This window comes from Aulonocara sp. 'chitande type north' Nkhata Bay, linkage group LG11 (assembly GCF_057382095.1).
Source record: "Aulonocara sp. 'chitande type north' Nkhata Bay isolate Kocher_YH1m ecotype deep benthic linkage group LG11, A_spYH_male_GT1.1, whole genome shotgun sequence".
Taxonomy (NCBI): domain Eukaryota; kingdom Metazoa; phylum Chordata; class Actinopteri; order Cichliformes; family Cichlidae; genus Aulonocara; species Aulonocara sp. 'chitande type north' Nkhata Bay.
Genome location: NC_141354.1, coordinates 21,377,190 through 21,392,342, shown reverse-complemented (window position 1 = coordinate 21,392,342; position 15,153 = coordinate 21,377,190). Strand labels below are relative to the sequence as shown.

Here is a 15,153-nt window from a genome sequence, read left to right as displayed (position 1 = left end):
TGGACTATAACAGATCCTTACTTATCTGCTCTGGCTGCTGCCCTTCACTTCATCCTTGTAAACAGAGTTGTTTTAGCTCATGTTCTCCTCCCTTTAGACCCATTTCTTCTGACTGGCTGCCCTTTGCAAACGGTTCAAATAGGAGATGGGTGGGACTTATGTGCTCAAAGAGTTATGCCCCTGATGACCATATTAGGCATATCCTCTCTTTTAGTACAGTGTTAAGCATCGACGAGCCACCAGAGCAGCCTGCACATTACAGCTGAATGTGTGCTTCAGTCTTTGAGTTTTAGTAAAAGAAACAACAGTCTCTTAAAATAGTACCTCTTCTGGTGTTTTCATAATGATAGCGAGCGCTGATTGTTCAATTAGGTGGAAAGACTGTGACTGCCAAGGCTATAGCCTATGAGTCACCTCATTATCATACTCATCAATCCATTAAGTAACTGTAGGCTATGTAACTGTATTTGTTATGTTTCTCCATTCAATACCATAGGCTTCTTTTACTTGTACTTTTATTGGATTTGTCTGTAAACTCTTTTAATGGTATTATAAATAAAACAGCTTGTTAGCAACACATTACTACAAAAAGCGGTTGTAAATTATTAGTTACAGTTTAGTTACATTGTTTTTCTCTGGAAGAAAACTTTAAATACAGTCTAAAACACACACTCTTTAAGTCTTGATGTAAGCCTGTTGGCATGTTTGAGTAAAAGCGGCTGAAATTCTGAGGCATGGTGCAGAAGAGGTGTAAGGTGCCAAAGGTGAGACTTGGCTTGACCTGGCTTGGCCACTAGATGTCCTTACCCAGCTTCAACTGTTGTCTTTATGTTTAACTGACTTGATCTAGATAAATTTTAACTAAAGTAAATCTTAGATCACTTGCCAGGCCAGCAATGGTAGCACCATAATAGAAAAAACCCCATAAAACAGGTAAACCTGAAAGCTATTAACCAATGCCCTAGAAGACATGTGCGAATGTTCGTGTTCCTAGCAGGTAGAGGAATAAAGGAAGAGAAATAATTAAGACTAAATTATGCTTAGTTTTCTGTTTGTGCATTGTGTGCTTGAATTGAGAAAGAATACATCATAAAAATTCATTATCTGTGTACAAACGCTCTATTAATCTATTTTTAAAATTAATCACTTCTGCACTGATGATGTTGCTAGAGGACTGCAAGCCCAGAGGAAATGAGCACCATAATAGCATCAAATGCGCCTCATCTTAATGGCCCGCATCAAAGCCAACAAAACAGCATTGTCTCAAGCATAACACAAGTATTTGTGCCACTTGGGCACAAGTGATTTTACATTAAAATGTAGTTTATTTATAAAGCTCTTTAGTCTTTTGTATGACAGATATTTGCTGACCGGCACAGACTAAACTTGCACACACATTTCAGAAAGAAACATGCCTTCACAGCCCCACTGTCGAAGCTTTTAAACCCTCTAATTAACATTGGGACCATTCGGTTACTTTGAAACCTTGGTTCTCTGATTGAGAGGCTATTTCGCCACTTCCTTACATATTCCATATGTACAGGGAATTACCTCGGCCCCCAGGCCATGGCTAGTTGATACTTCTTTAAGACACTCCGGCTAGGCCAGCCACGACCCACAGCTTACGCATAAAACAGCTCTGCAGACATGAAACCAGTACAGGTATAATCGGAATGTGTCTCCAAGCAGCCTGAGGCTGGACAGTCTCTCCTTCCGAGAACCAACATTACAAAATAACCAAACGTTCTTTATCATGTCAAGACTATCTCTCAACTTCGTTATTCCCCATGTACGGGGTAACTCTCTAAGATACCCTGTGAAGTGACAGTGCAACCCACACCCAATCACCGGGTGTTGCATGTTATCTGTTAGAATAAGCCAAAGCTCTTGAGCCACCCCTCATTTGTTTATAGTTTTTAAGACAATGGGAAACGTGAAAATATAAATGGAAATACAGTATACTGTATAATGAACTTCTAATGAGTTTGAAAGCCAATATTTGGTATGACCACCTTTATCCTTTAACACATCCTGAAGTATCTTAGGCAAGCTTTCAAGTAAGTTCTTTAACTAGTCTTCAGGAATAGTTCACCAGGCTTCTCGAAGGACTTTCCAAAACTCTTCTTTGGCTGTTGGCTGTCTTTTGTTCTGCACTGTGTCAAAATGATCCCATACTGCTTGAAATGAAATATAATGTTAAGGTCCGGGCTCTTGGGAGTCTAATCCATGAATGATAGTGTTCCATTGTGTGTGTTTTTTTTATCCAGGTATTCACTCCACTGGCTGTGTTCATGATTATTATCATCCTCAAAAATGGAGGTGCTCCCAATTAAACGCCTTCCAATGGTATTGCATGGTTGATCAAAATCTGATGGCATTTTTCTGAGTTTATAATTCCATCATTTTGACATGATACCCAACACCACTGACTGAAATGTAGCCCCACACTATGACTGAGCATCCACTGTGATGGCTTTCAACATTCATCGCTGTATCTCTCTCCTGACCTCCTCTGTACATATTAACAGTAACTTGAACCCAAAAATTTCCAATCTGGATTTATCACTGCGTCAAACCTGTTGCCACTTATTTTCAGTCCAGTTCTTGAGTAATTTGGCACACCTCAGATGTTTCTCTCTCAGCCTTTTCCTCTTGTTTCCATTCCTTAAGAATGGCTTTTTGGCAGCCACCTTTCCACCGAGACCATTTTTGATGAGGCTTCAGTGAACAGTAGATGGATCAACCACTTGCCAAATGCATCTCTCAGGTCCTGTGTCAGGTCTTTGCTGAATTTGTTCTAATTTCTTAAGGACATGACTTTCAGATACTGGTTATCTGCTGCACATAGTATTTTAGGCCTGCCACTTTTGTCCTCTACTCGTCCAGTTTCCTTAATTTTTTAAAGACACACTGCACACTAGGCTGAGATATGTCATATTGCTTGGCTAATAGCTCTGTGAGAATCACTTTGTTGGTGCAAAAAAACTATTTTACGCCTGTCAAACTCTGCTTTCTGTGGCATTTTTCATAGTTTCAACTAAGAAATGAGAACAAATTATGTGTTTTTGCAACAGGCTGCTAGTAACAAAGTGCCTCAAAATTGGTTCTATGTTGTTCTGTAAAGACACAATACTGGCTTATCCCTTGATGTAGGTTCTTCTTCTACAGATAACTGATTCATAGGTCATTAACTGACTTAACAAATAAATATACGATAAATATATAAATACATTAAAAACAAACAAACAATAAAACCTTTCTTTGAAAATGTTCAAGTACAAGGACTGTAAAAAAGTAGCCAGTGTCTAAAGAAAAACTTTAAAAGACCTTGTATGAAGGAAGGAAGGGGGGGGGGGGGGGGGGTCAAAACAATCCTATACACATTACTTTATTTATTAATAGAACCATTAAAGTTAAATTTCCTGAAAAGAATGGGGTTTCCAGCGTTTTTCATTTAAATTTTTTAGAGAGACATTTTCATGTTAATGAAAATTGACAGAATGTACTTGGCTTCAGAATAATAGCTTTGATCTTTGTGGAAGGCCAGTCTTCTTTTAAAGGAAAAGGGAACTTGAGAATTTGCTCAGAGCTGTTGGAGATATGTAGGTTTAAAGGTGATGGAAGTAATGTTGACTTGAATTTTTTTTTGGGGGGGGGGGGCACTATTTTTCTAGCACTGCTGAGTGTACTGCCAAGCCAGATCACATCTATGCAAGGAGGAAAAAAAGCAAGTTGGCTGGGTTTTTTTTTTTGCTTGGTTGGAAGCAGAGAAAAGCTGTGATTTCTGATTTATCACTCACAGCTAGGTAGTGGTGGTTGGATGCAGTGAGGGTCCACCAACCGAGCAGGACTGGACTTCAGAAGGACTGGGTGACTCCAGTGACATTTGACAGATATTAGTCAGTTAGCTACAATAAACAGAGATGGAAGATATGGCACAGGATAGGATGCCTAATTGAAGTTATGTGACAGAGGATTGGCAATTATACTAGTGTGACAGGTGGTGGGAAGGCAAACATGTTTTTCATGTAATCAGTCAGTGCAGGTGTAGGATCAAGAGTTACCTCAAAGTAACGCTTTCGCCTTCCAGCACTGTAATGTTGTCCGGCAGGTGCCCGAATTCTGCTCCGTGCACGCTGGACCCTGCCAAGAAAAATCAGAGAAGAGTGCAATCAGCATCCAATAAAAACACCAGACACTCCGCTAGTGTTCATCTATCTCAGGTAAGATACTTAAAGATCGACCACCTCACAAAATCATTCAGGCCAGAGATGTGTCCTGCATCCTGCTTGCTCTGAAGGGAAAGTAATAAATATACTAAACAAAAGAGTCACAATGTCTGCACTGACCCCCATACTTGAATAATGATTTGGTTTTACCCTGCATTCTGGTGGGCTGCTCGTTCGTTGAATAGCACTGATAATGAGCAAAGGGAAGAGGATTCACGCGGAGCTGCCGGAGCGTGAAATGAAGGGACAGCAACGGTAACAGAAGGGATGCTCATCCTGCCTACCAATACACACACACACACACACAGAAAACAGGCACATGCTTGCAGTAGCACAAACATATATTACAAACTGACACAAGAACAGACACAAATCCTGAGAGCACCTGAGTGCTTACCTGAGTGTCTGACACGCTCAGGTACGAAGAAAAAAAAGTAAACAGTTTGAAGTCATTTCGCAAACTTTTTTGGACCGCACTCAAAGACCTTATATGCTGGCAGTGATATTGCCTACTGAGGCAAGCCGCTCCCCAGTAAGACGCCTGGCTCTGTCCATCTAAACTCTGCCAAAACACAGCATGACACTAGATATCGCGGCTTGTGTCCTCCCTCCGTCTCTGACAATCTTTTCTTCCCACTGCCTGAAAGATGACCTCAATATAGGCTTTTGCTGCTGTCTAGCCTTGAGGTTTAATAAATGGTGACTTTATGAAATGAACCTGCTGCACTGAGTTGCTAAGAAGAACCTCACGGTTTGTTAGGCAGCCACACAAATTCCACGACATGTTAAGCATGCCGTATAAGAATTTTCGAACAGATGAGACCCAAAATGAATGGCAGTGCACCACTAAATAAATGGGAAATGGGAGTTTTAAATTAAAGGAGGGTCTTTGTGAAATCATGTTTTGATTACAAAGAATAATGATAAAGGCTTCTGAATTATAAGGCACATTTTGGACCGCTAATCAAAAGGTTTTCAAACTGCAGCGCAGACAGTTGTGCTAACTGCACTACAGACTAATTTATCATCTCTTAAATAAAGACTAATTGTGCCTGTTCTCTTTGGCTTTTTGTAAATATAAGTGTGGAATAACTTCTGTGGCTGCACAATGGCAAATATAGGCTATAATCATGAATGTGTGTTCATTAAGTCATGCGTTGGCTACATGCATGTGAACCAGTGCATATGCGGCTCATTTTGCGTATAAGCAATCAGAGTGTCTAGGTTTAGGTTGCTCCTCGATGTGAATGTGTATATTTGTCTGCTGACACACCGACAGGGAACAAGAAAGGAGGATAAACTAATGACGTCTCAGAATAAAACTGGCCCTGAAAATCTCCCACTAAAAGCTGTAATCGCATTAATGGGTGCTGCTGCTACGCTATCTAGGCTGGCCAAGGATCCCAGAACTGGCTTCATCTCTCCCTTCCTCTCAGAACAGCTTAAAGGAGGGGCGTAGCGCATTAGCCATCATGTCCAGTGTTTAAAAGCTGTCTGTGGTTTTTACTCTGGAGTAATATTGCACACCGTTGCAGTGCTTATGCTTTCCATCTAAGACTTAGATGGTCCTCAGCTCAATCCCTCAGCTGTTCCCTTTCAAGTGCTCTATACTCTCTACCCACTAGACAATATTTAGGTTCATTCAATTCTGTTGTGTGACATGTCATGAATATGCTACCCCACAGACACAATTACAGACGCACATGCAGAGAAAAGGTGCACTCTATCAAATAATGTAAGCACAGAGACACGCATGCAGCACACACATACACCCACATCGATTGAATAAAAGATGTGTGCATACGCTGAATGCTCCACACAACATTGCGAAGGTTACAAACCAGCAGGGAGCTATTCCCATTTCCCTACTCAATTCCCATTTTCACAGCTCGATTGGCACCTTGCATTCTAAAACCTGTATCACCCTGCCTGCGCTCCTAAGCGCCGCAAAACATGATAACCAGGTCAACACATTCACCACACACTTCCTCTCCCACAGTGAATCACAGGACAAATCACAGACGAGCAAGTCTGTGAGTACACCCACACGCTCTTCTATGGACCAAACCCATCGAGATAAAAGAGGCCACCGTGACAACAAAAATAGAAAAGATTCCCTTTGCATTCCCTGAGGAAAATACAAATGTGACTTCATGTAGGCACACGGGAGTCAAAAAAATGACACAGAGGAACACACCTACACAAACATTTAGCATAATATCTACCTGACTCAAGCACACGCTCACCACTGTATAACCCTTTTTGACCCCTGTCACTTCGAATGCATCAATGCAACGGGACCAGCATTTGTATTTGAGAAAACACTTCTGTCCTGAGACAAAGGTGCCCTCGGAGCAGTGCGGGGACCATACACTTTCCTGAAAAGCATTCTGTAAAAAGCAGTCATAATATTATGAGCCTGACAGGTGGACGACTCCGTGTTGATAAAAATACAGACGGCAAAGCATACAAACCACGTCCACAGGGATGGGCTACATGCCCAAAATTACATGGTGCTTTGTAAGGAAAGGTGAAGAAAAGAGGTTTAAACAATGATGTCAACGTGCATCCATCTATCTATCTATCTATCTATCTATCTATACATATATGTGTGTGTGTGTGTGTGTGTAATAGGGCTGACACGATTAGTCGACTAGTCACTATTATGTCATCGTTGATGACTAATTTAATAGCTGACAAGATCCTGAAGGACACAGGAATAAGCAGTAGGATTTAAGAGCGTAATAACAGACTGAAACAGAAGATGGCAGCAATGCATCTACAAGGATGCCCGCTGCTGTTAAATGCCAAAGAAGAAGAAGGAGCTCGGTATCGTAGCTGTGTCCAAATTCAGGGGCTGCATCCTTCGCATTTATAGGCTGATTACGTGACAGTGACGCGAGGAAGGCTGTCCAAATTCGAAGACTCCAACAAATGCGTCCTCCTTTTCCGCAGATTTGAAAGATGGGTCGGGTGTATCCTTCGTGGCCCAACCTATCCCAGGATTCATAGCGCGGCCCAGCCAATTCCAATTTCCAACAATTGCGACAGCTACTTAGTTTTAATATTACTCTTATTGCTCTTTCTGGGTCACAAAATAAACTTTTAAGATATTTTCAGGCGAGAATGTAGCTGTGTAAACTTCAAATATCTGCTCAGTTTATCAGGACATCACAAAAGTGCACCGACGTTTTTGGAGACGAGCTGACTGGAAGATTAAGGCTCACTAGAGCCGGTGAGAACACCGGACTCCTAGCAAATCATTTTCAGAACCCCCGCGGTCCTTTGCTATTCAGGTTAAACATGATATATAGGTCACTTCGATAACTTAAAAATGTTATTGTTTGGCTTTTTTCAGATTAAAGTTATAGTTTTCACATGTGCACATGGATGCATGATCTGATTAGTTGACTTATCGCAAAAATAATCGGTGACACTGACAAAATAATTGTTTCTGGCAGCCCTAATTTGTAAATAGAAATATATGTGCTTTGGGTTCACTGTACTCCTTTTTTGAAATGACTGTCCAAGTCATCCAGTCATGAACACAAACATGCATTACCTGATCTGAATTTGTGTCCTACACGCAGCAGTACATGTGTCTAAACTACCTGATAAAACAATGTTTTCTGATGGAAATTAGTCAGTACCTGCTTCTGACGAAGGAACAAAAAGACTGGCTCCGCAGTGTGAACTGGGAGTGTTGAGTGCAAAACAAAATGTAAACATCATCTTACTGAATGACAGCATGTGTCTCCCACCATGGTGTTTACTCCTTTCAGGCTATTAATTCAAATGTCGTTGGTCAAACACAACAGGCGCGGCCAAACAAAACAATAATGAGGCCTGTGTGGAAACACTATTGTGCTGTTTCATGGCCAAAACAGAATCTTCAGATGTCACTTTTCTCTGTTGCATTCAGCTTTATTGATCCCTAACTCAAATCCTCCATTTTCTCTTCTCCCTCCTGGGGCCCTCAGCATATAGGATAAACTGCACCCACCTGGATGATTCAGAAATCTTGACACCCAGCTAAGGAATGTGCTGTTTGGATGTTTGTGTCTGTGGGTGCCTGTATGTCTGTGTCTATATGTCAGGTTGGGTATCAGACGCCACCTCTCTGGGGACACCTCAGGCCCTCCAAGGTTTGGAGGCCTATCTCCACCCACCACCACTTCCCCTGCCGGTGGCGGACTCCCTCAGGTGTCGGTGTGTTGGTGGTTCTTTGTGTCTGGGGGTGGGCGTCCGGGTACACACCGGCTCACTCCTTGGCGGCCGCTTGTCGGGGCCTGGGGCCTGGGGCTCGCTCGGGCCCCTTTGGAGGTGGGGTGCCCCCGGCCTCTCGGCCTGGGGCTCGGTCACTCAGGCACAGCTGGGGGCCGGCGGAGCTCACGGGCGCGTCACTGCAACTCCCCCTGACTTCTGCTCCGCGGCTGCTGGGCGAGCCCTCATCTGGGACTCTCCTCAGCTCTTACTGGAACAGTGGCGCGGCTGCCCCTCTGTTGGTCTTCCATGGTCTCTTGTGTTCTGGGGGCCTCTGGATGTCTGGAGTTTTGATCTCCTCCATACCCGCTTCACACCCTGGAGGACGGGGCTGTGGCCCCCCCACACTCCCTAGCAGATCATTACATGGAGAAACCTTTGGAATGCAAGCATGCTGATCCACACAGGTATGCACACATGGGTATTCACAGACGCGGACTAAAGCTTTCTTGGCTGCTGCCTCAAAGCACACCGTGCGCTGTCTATCTTGCGTGCTGCACAATATCGTTTATTATTTAGTAAATATTGATATCTATGACTAGCTAGTTTATTGTGATGGTGCTTTGTTTTCTCTATTATTATGTTGCTCTTTGTTGTTTGCTGTCTCCTCTGTTTGTTTTTTTTGTTTGTTTTTTTTTTCTCCATACAGGTGACCCAGGAGTTCTTTTTTTTTTTTTTCTCTCTCTCTTCCCCCCCCTTCTCACCGTCTCTTCTCCCCTTTGGTTTTCTTTCTTTCTCTCCCCCTCTTTCTCTCATTCATTCCCCCTGTCCTATTTATAAAAAAAAAAAAAAAAAAAGACAAAGGATGAACTGAAGCTCTGCCATCACGTAATGTCGCATACTGCTGTTTCTGATGTCATTTAAAAAAAAAAAAAAAAAAAGGAATGTGCTTGCCAACGGGGAATCTTGAACGACCAGCTACCTAGCTTACCTAACATACACACGCACACACAAATATTTTATCTTCACTTTGTTTTACTACACTGAAACAAGGATGGGGAAAAACATTGATGAGAATGAATAATAAAGAACAGAGCCAGCCCTGGTGTTGGTGTGGCCACCGGCATATTGAATTTCCCTGCTCGCTGCTGTCAACGCCAGATACAGTCTTGTCATGCCTACTGGTATCTCTCGTCCTTGCTACGACCTGCTTAGCACACAAATGGAACCTCCTTCCTCCAGAATCATACATGCACATGGATAGACACAAATGCATCCTTGAATCCTGTCCAGATGACCCCCTTAAGCCTTTGTCTGCACATAGCATTGAGCCTCAAGTCTGGATTTGACATTTTAAGAGAATAAAATTGTACGGGGATGTCTAGGGGATTACACAATACTACTGCATTGCTACTCAATTCTGTTTTTATACACCCTGCAGAAGCAGAAACCTCTTTTGCTCATCTGTGGATAACGCATTATCTGTTGCTGCCCATAATGTAGACTTGGTCATAATTCCCTCCACTTGTGGTCCAGTGTTTTTGTCTCTGTGCTCCCCTACATTGTGTCTTTTTGTCTGTAAAAGCATTGCAAGGCTGCTTGCTCAGTACCCACGAGACATCTATTATGTGATTTGTATTCTCTTGACTTTTACATGCGCCTGTTTGTAATTGCACTTGCTACTGGCAGACACTTATGAGTATAGCCCTATTGAGCTGTACAACTTTAGCCTGCAAAGTCCTTGAAAGGCTGTCTTTGTACTGTTCATCTATTTCGCATTGCCCTTGACGATCAAATAAACACAGAGAGGAGGGAAAGCTACTTCTGAAAGCATGATTGGCGTCAAGACGGATAACAGCAGAGGCTATAATGAAACCCATAACAATAATCCATTTTAAAGGGGGCTGCTGTGGTTTTGAAATTGAAAAGAGAAGGAGAGAGGTATAGCACAAGGTGGAAGGGGAAAGCTGAAGATTAATAACCGGGGCGAGGTGAAAGAAAGTTACTGAGAAAGAGAAAAAGCTGTAGTGGAATACAGAATTACAGCATGTACTGACAGTAACTACATCAAGAGAAGCAGATATAGCCGTTTTGTAGCAGTAGTTTTGCGTGATAATACCAGTATTGGCCTTAGTAGTAACCATAAAAGCGGGAACAATAGGGAAATATTAATATGAAAGGGGAGAAAAGTGCAAGGACATAGTCAGAAATGCTGGGGCAGAGAGCAAAGCAAAGGAAAAACACACCCGCATAATTAACACCGGCATGCTGCAGCCAATTAAATATTTACAGAGGCACTTCCCTTCGACACCTTGATGATGAAGAGAGGCAGCCCAAGGATTATCAGATGCAGGGAACTGCAGGCAAGAGACAAGGGGTTGGGGATGGGGGGATTAAACATTAACCAGCACCGATATCACTTTCTCTACCTCGTCTGATCCCATTAACTCTGGACGGCCCAAATCCAACCTCACATCCACCTCTTTGGAGCTCCCCAACCACTAACCCCTTTCCTACCCTCTTCCTCCTTGTCCTCTTCTCCTTCACTTCACTGCTCATTCAAACCGTCTACACCCTATCAATGAAATCCCCGACTCCCCTCCTGGCTGTTTCCACCCTCAGCACCACCTGTCAGGGACAGAGCAACAGGAGAGCAAAGAGAGAGTGATGGGCAAGCAGTGAGAAACCACCTGGATCCCTCACTCAAACAGCACAACAAGATGGATATGCAGGTCGCTTGCTTTTCACAATTGCTGGTGAAGCAAAATGGATGTCGGCGGGATTCCACTTGACAGGAAATCTAAGAAATGTCAGGGAAGTCACGGTGAATGAATTGTTTTGAATCTGTCTGGTAATATCATTTTTCCCTTTCAGACCAAATATGTTTTTTCCTGCTGAAGCAACGCAGTGGAATGACTAAAATGAGTGTTTACGTGACTGAAGCTTATTTTGGCATTAAGTGCTCTAGTAAGCTCATTCTCAGGCATTGAGAGGACAGGATGGACTTTTAGCTGCTCGTCACTCAAGGTCGTGTATTTTTCTGCTGTTGCAGGGACCAGATATATAAAAACACATATGCAATTGCTAACAGTGCTTGAACTCACAAGGATGAAAACCATCAACATGTACAGAAAAGCAGGTCATCACCCCCGGGTGTCTAGCTTGGCCTCACCAAAGATGTGACATCTGCCCCTTTTTATTGTACACATGCTGCATCCACAATTCCGCCTCTGATCGCTCATTCCCACCCAGCGTCTCCCTTCCCTCAGCTCCCTCCCACCTACTAATCCCTCTTCACACATCAATCAATAGAGCACTGCAGAGTGCACAGAGCCATACAGTACTCAATGCACCAGTTGTACAACTTCAATGGGCAGCCACAGATCTTTACCATTGAATCAAGCGTGGCTGGGGAGAAAAGCCGAGCGTGTTAAAACCAGGGACGAGCCCCACACCGCTTTCTTTTACCCCCTATTTTCCTTGGACTGGCGCCTAAACCCCTTAGCACTCTTGAGATCAATATAGCAGTTAAACTGTTACTTCCTTTTTCAGCAAGCGCACACAGGCGCGTGCCGGCCTGCCTTCCTGCCTGCCGTACACAAGGCCCTGTAGACCCCCCTAAATACACCCAGTGCACTGGTAATTTGACAGATTTGTGGTTAAGTGCTGTCACAGCTTTAAAAGAGAAGCTTAAAATACTGATTCACTGCAACTAGCTCGCCATCCAACTTCCTCTGACAATAACATACTTTATTGGCAACAAAAGGAATATCATACCTACAGCAAGACAACCTAACAGCAGCATGATGCCTTCTATGGCGCCAAGTAAATCAAAGCTGCAGATGTGCACCTTGGTGTTACATTCAGTTTATTTTGTGTGTATGTTTTCTATTTTACAGTGGGTCTTCTAAGAGAGATAGTCTGTAGATACACTTGATATCATTAACTTAAGCGTTTCAAAGGTTTCTCCAGAATATTTCACTTTTCAAGTTGTTGCTGCATCTCTCTCTCTTCAATCTGGGTATTTTTTTGCTTCAACATTGATCATTGAAATGAAACCAAAGACCAACCCACTCGTACACTCATGTCTCCAACCTGGCTGAGCGTACCAAAGTAACAAAAATCGAGAGATGCACAACAAGCCAAAACGACATCAAAGCACAGCGCGTGCCAGCGGTTGTGATGTTTCTTTTGGCGCTTGCTGCAGTTTACATAAGCAACAGTGGCAATTATTAGGTGTGAATGTCTGTCTCTCTGTGTTTACGCTATGATTAACTGGTAACCATATGACAGCTTGGATAACCTCCAGACCCTAATATGGATAAGAAAATGGACTGCTGGATATTACAAATCCCTGACACGTCACAAAGTGAACTCTGATCCTATTAGCACCGATCGTTATAAATTTTCTTTTGACATTTCTTAGCTTAATGATGGTTTCCATTGAGCTCCACTACATCAGAATCTACTACAAACACAGTGTCCAAAGTGTAGTTCTTGTGAGGCTCTTGTAAGCCATCACAGTCCAAGTAAAGTAGAATTCGGTGTTTCCATCACGCCACCGGGTGTGGGAATCGTCATCCTACTAAACAGAAAATAGAGGGAAAGCTTTTTGCATGTGGGTCATGCTTGCCTTTTAACATGTGGTTAACAAAGTGACCAAACAGTTCTGCAAATAAAAATAATAATGCCAATGCAAATATCTAAGCAGCCTGACTTGCATTGCTGCAACTCATTGTATTTAGACAATTAGGTGTGGTCAAGACAACCTGCTGAAGTTCAAACCGCTCATAAGGGCAGGGCAGAAAGGGGACTGAAGCAACTGGTTCCAGTAGGTGTGCAATTTTTGAAACTGCTCACCATCTCTAGGATTTACAGAAAAAGAACAGAAAAAAAACAAACAGAAAAAGCACCCAGTAAGTGGCAGTTCTTTGAGCAAAAGTGCCTTGTTAATGCCAGAAGTCAGGGAAGAATGGCCAGACTGCTTTGAGGTGACAGGAAGGCAACAATAACTTAAATAACCACTTTTTACAACCAAGGTATGCAGTAGAACACAAAACATGTTAAACCCTGAAGCAGAAGTCTGTACTCCTGTCATCTAAGAACAGGAAACTGAGGCTACAATTTGAATTTCCAAAATAGACAACTGGAAAAATGTTGCCTGGTAGAGTCAGAATTTAGCACAATCAATATGAAAAGCTAGATCCATCCTGCCTTCTATCACTGGTTCAGACTAGTGATGGTGGTGTAATGGTGTAGGGGACATTTCTTAGAAGACTCTGGACCACTTAGTACAAGCTGAGTATCCTTTAAATATCACAGCCTGCTGACCACGTCCATTCCTCTATGACCACAGTGTACCCATCTTCCAATGGCTGCTTCCAGTAGGTTAATGCCCCATGTCAAAAGCTCAAATCATCTCAAACTGGCTTCTTGAACATGGGAGTAAGTACACTGGAGGCCTCAAATGACCTTCACAGTTACCAGATCTGAATCTAATAGGGCACCACTGGAATGTGGTGGAACAGGAGATTCACATCATTGGTTAGTCAGCAGCTGACAAATCTGCAGCAACTGTTTGATGCTATCATGTCAATATGGACCAAAATCTCTGAGTAACGTTTCCTTATTGAATTTGTGTCACGAAGAACCGAAGTGGTTCTGAAAGCAAAAGAGGGTCCAATTAAGTACTAGCAAGCTATAACTAAATTAGTGGCTGATGAGTGCATATAGTACAATATATCCATGCTTGTTGGACTGAACACATGTACACCTTTAAAGGAAATGTAGCCCAAAGTAAACATATGGACACAGTAGGCTAAGAAAAGAGACATGCATCTGACTATACACTTTACAGGCTCTCCAACTGCGAAAATGATTACTGTTATTAGACTGTGAAGCATTTTCCAAATAGTACTGACATTTTTTTATACTGCACAAATACAGCATGCTGTATAGTAGTGTGAGTGAGTTATGTGTTTTGATTAATTTGGGGATAATAGCAAGGTTCTATAGCACCAAGAAAATAGCTAAATCAGGCTTTTGGAGTGCATAAACAATACTAGTTTTTATCTTTTCTTGATGTCTGTCGACAATAAGAAAAACGTATAAAGCAAAGTTATCCTTCAAGTAGCATTGAGCCTTGATTCAACTTCTGGCAGGGAAGTTGGAAATGAACAGGAGTCGATTTCCCGATGGGCAACAGTCATAATTTCTACATCTGCTCGGAGGCTTTGTCATTTGTTTTCGTCAGTTGCTGAAATGGCTGATCCTGTCATTTTTCTTGCTAGGACATTTCAATGTCACACAATGTTCATTTTTAACTCTGTTAACTTTCCTCTACTGTTACAAATTACCGAACACAAAGCTTACATGTAAAACAAAACAGTGAGTCATTTTTATAAAGTAAATAAAGATAAGAGTTACCCACATTTCACAATAAAATCTGCAATAAAACTCTCACTATGTTCTGATTTTCCATATTTTTCATCTTTATGGCACATCTACTCATGCAACGCTGAGAGACCGAGCAAATATTTCCAGCCACGCGATTAAGTTTCCAGCACAGTGGCGAGGCTTGCCCTATAGTTTACACTCCAGCCTTTAAGAGGCTACAATAAAAACAGCAATTACCGGCCGATTGTGACAGGAAACAAAGAAGTGTAATAGCATGGACACAGTTATTTTTGATAGGACCATTGGCTGTAAAGTGGAGTCAAAA

At 42.4% G+C, this 15,153-nt stretch overlaps 1 protein-coding gene across 1 annotated transcript in view; it reads right to left on the bottom strand.

The window, feature by feature from the left end:
- The window catches only part of iglon5 (IgLON family member 5), a 124,259-nt gene that overhangs the window by 20,725 nt on the left and 88,381 nt on the right, over nt 1-15,153 (bottom strand). The window contains exon 2 of the mRNA XM_086311080.1: nt 4,065-4,143. Within this exon, the coding sequence (XP_086167206.1) occupies nt 4,065-4,143 (79 nt within the window). The remainder of the gene's footprint in view (nt 1-4,064; nt 4,144-15,153) is intronic.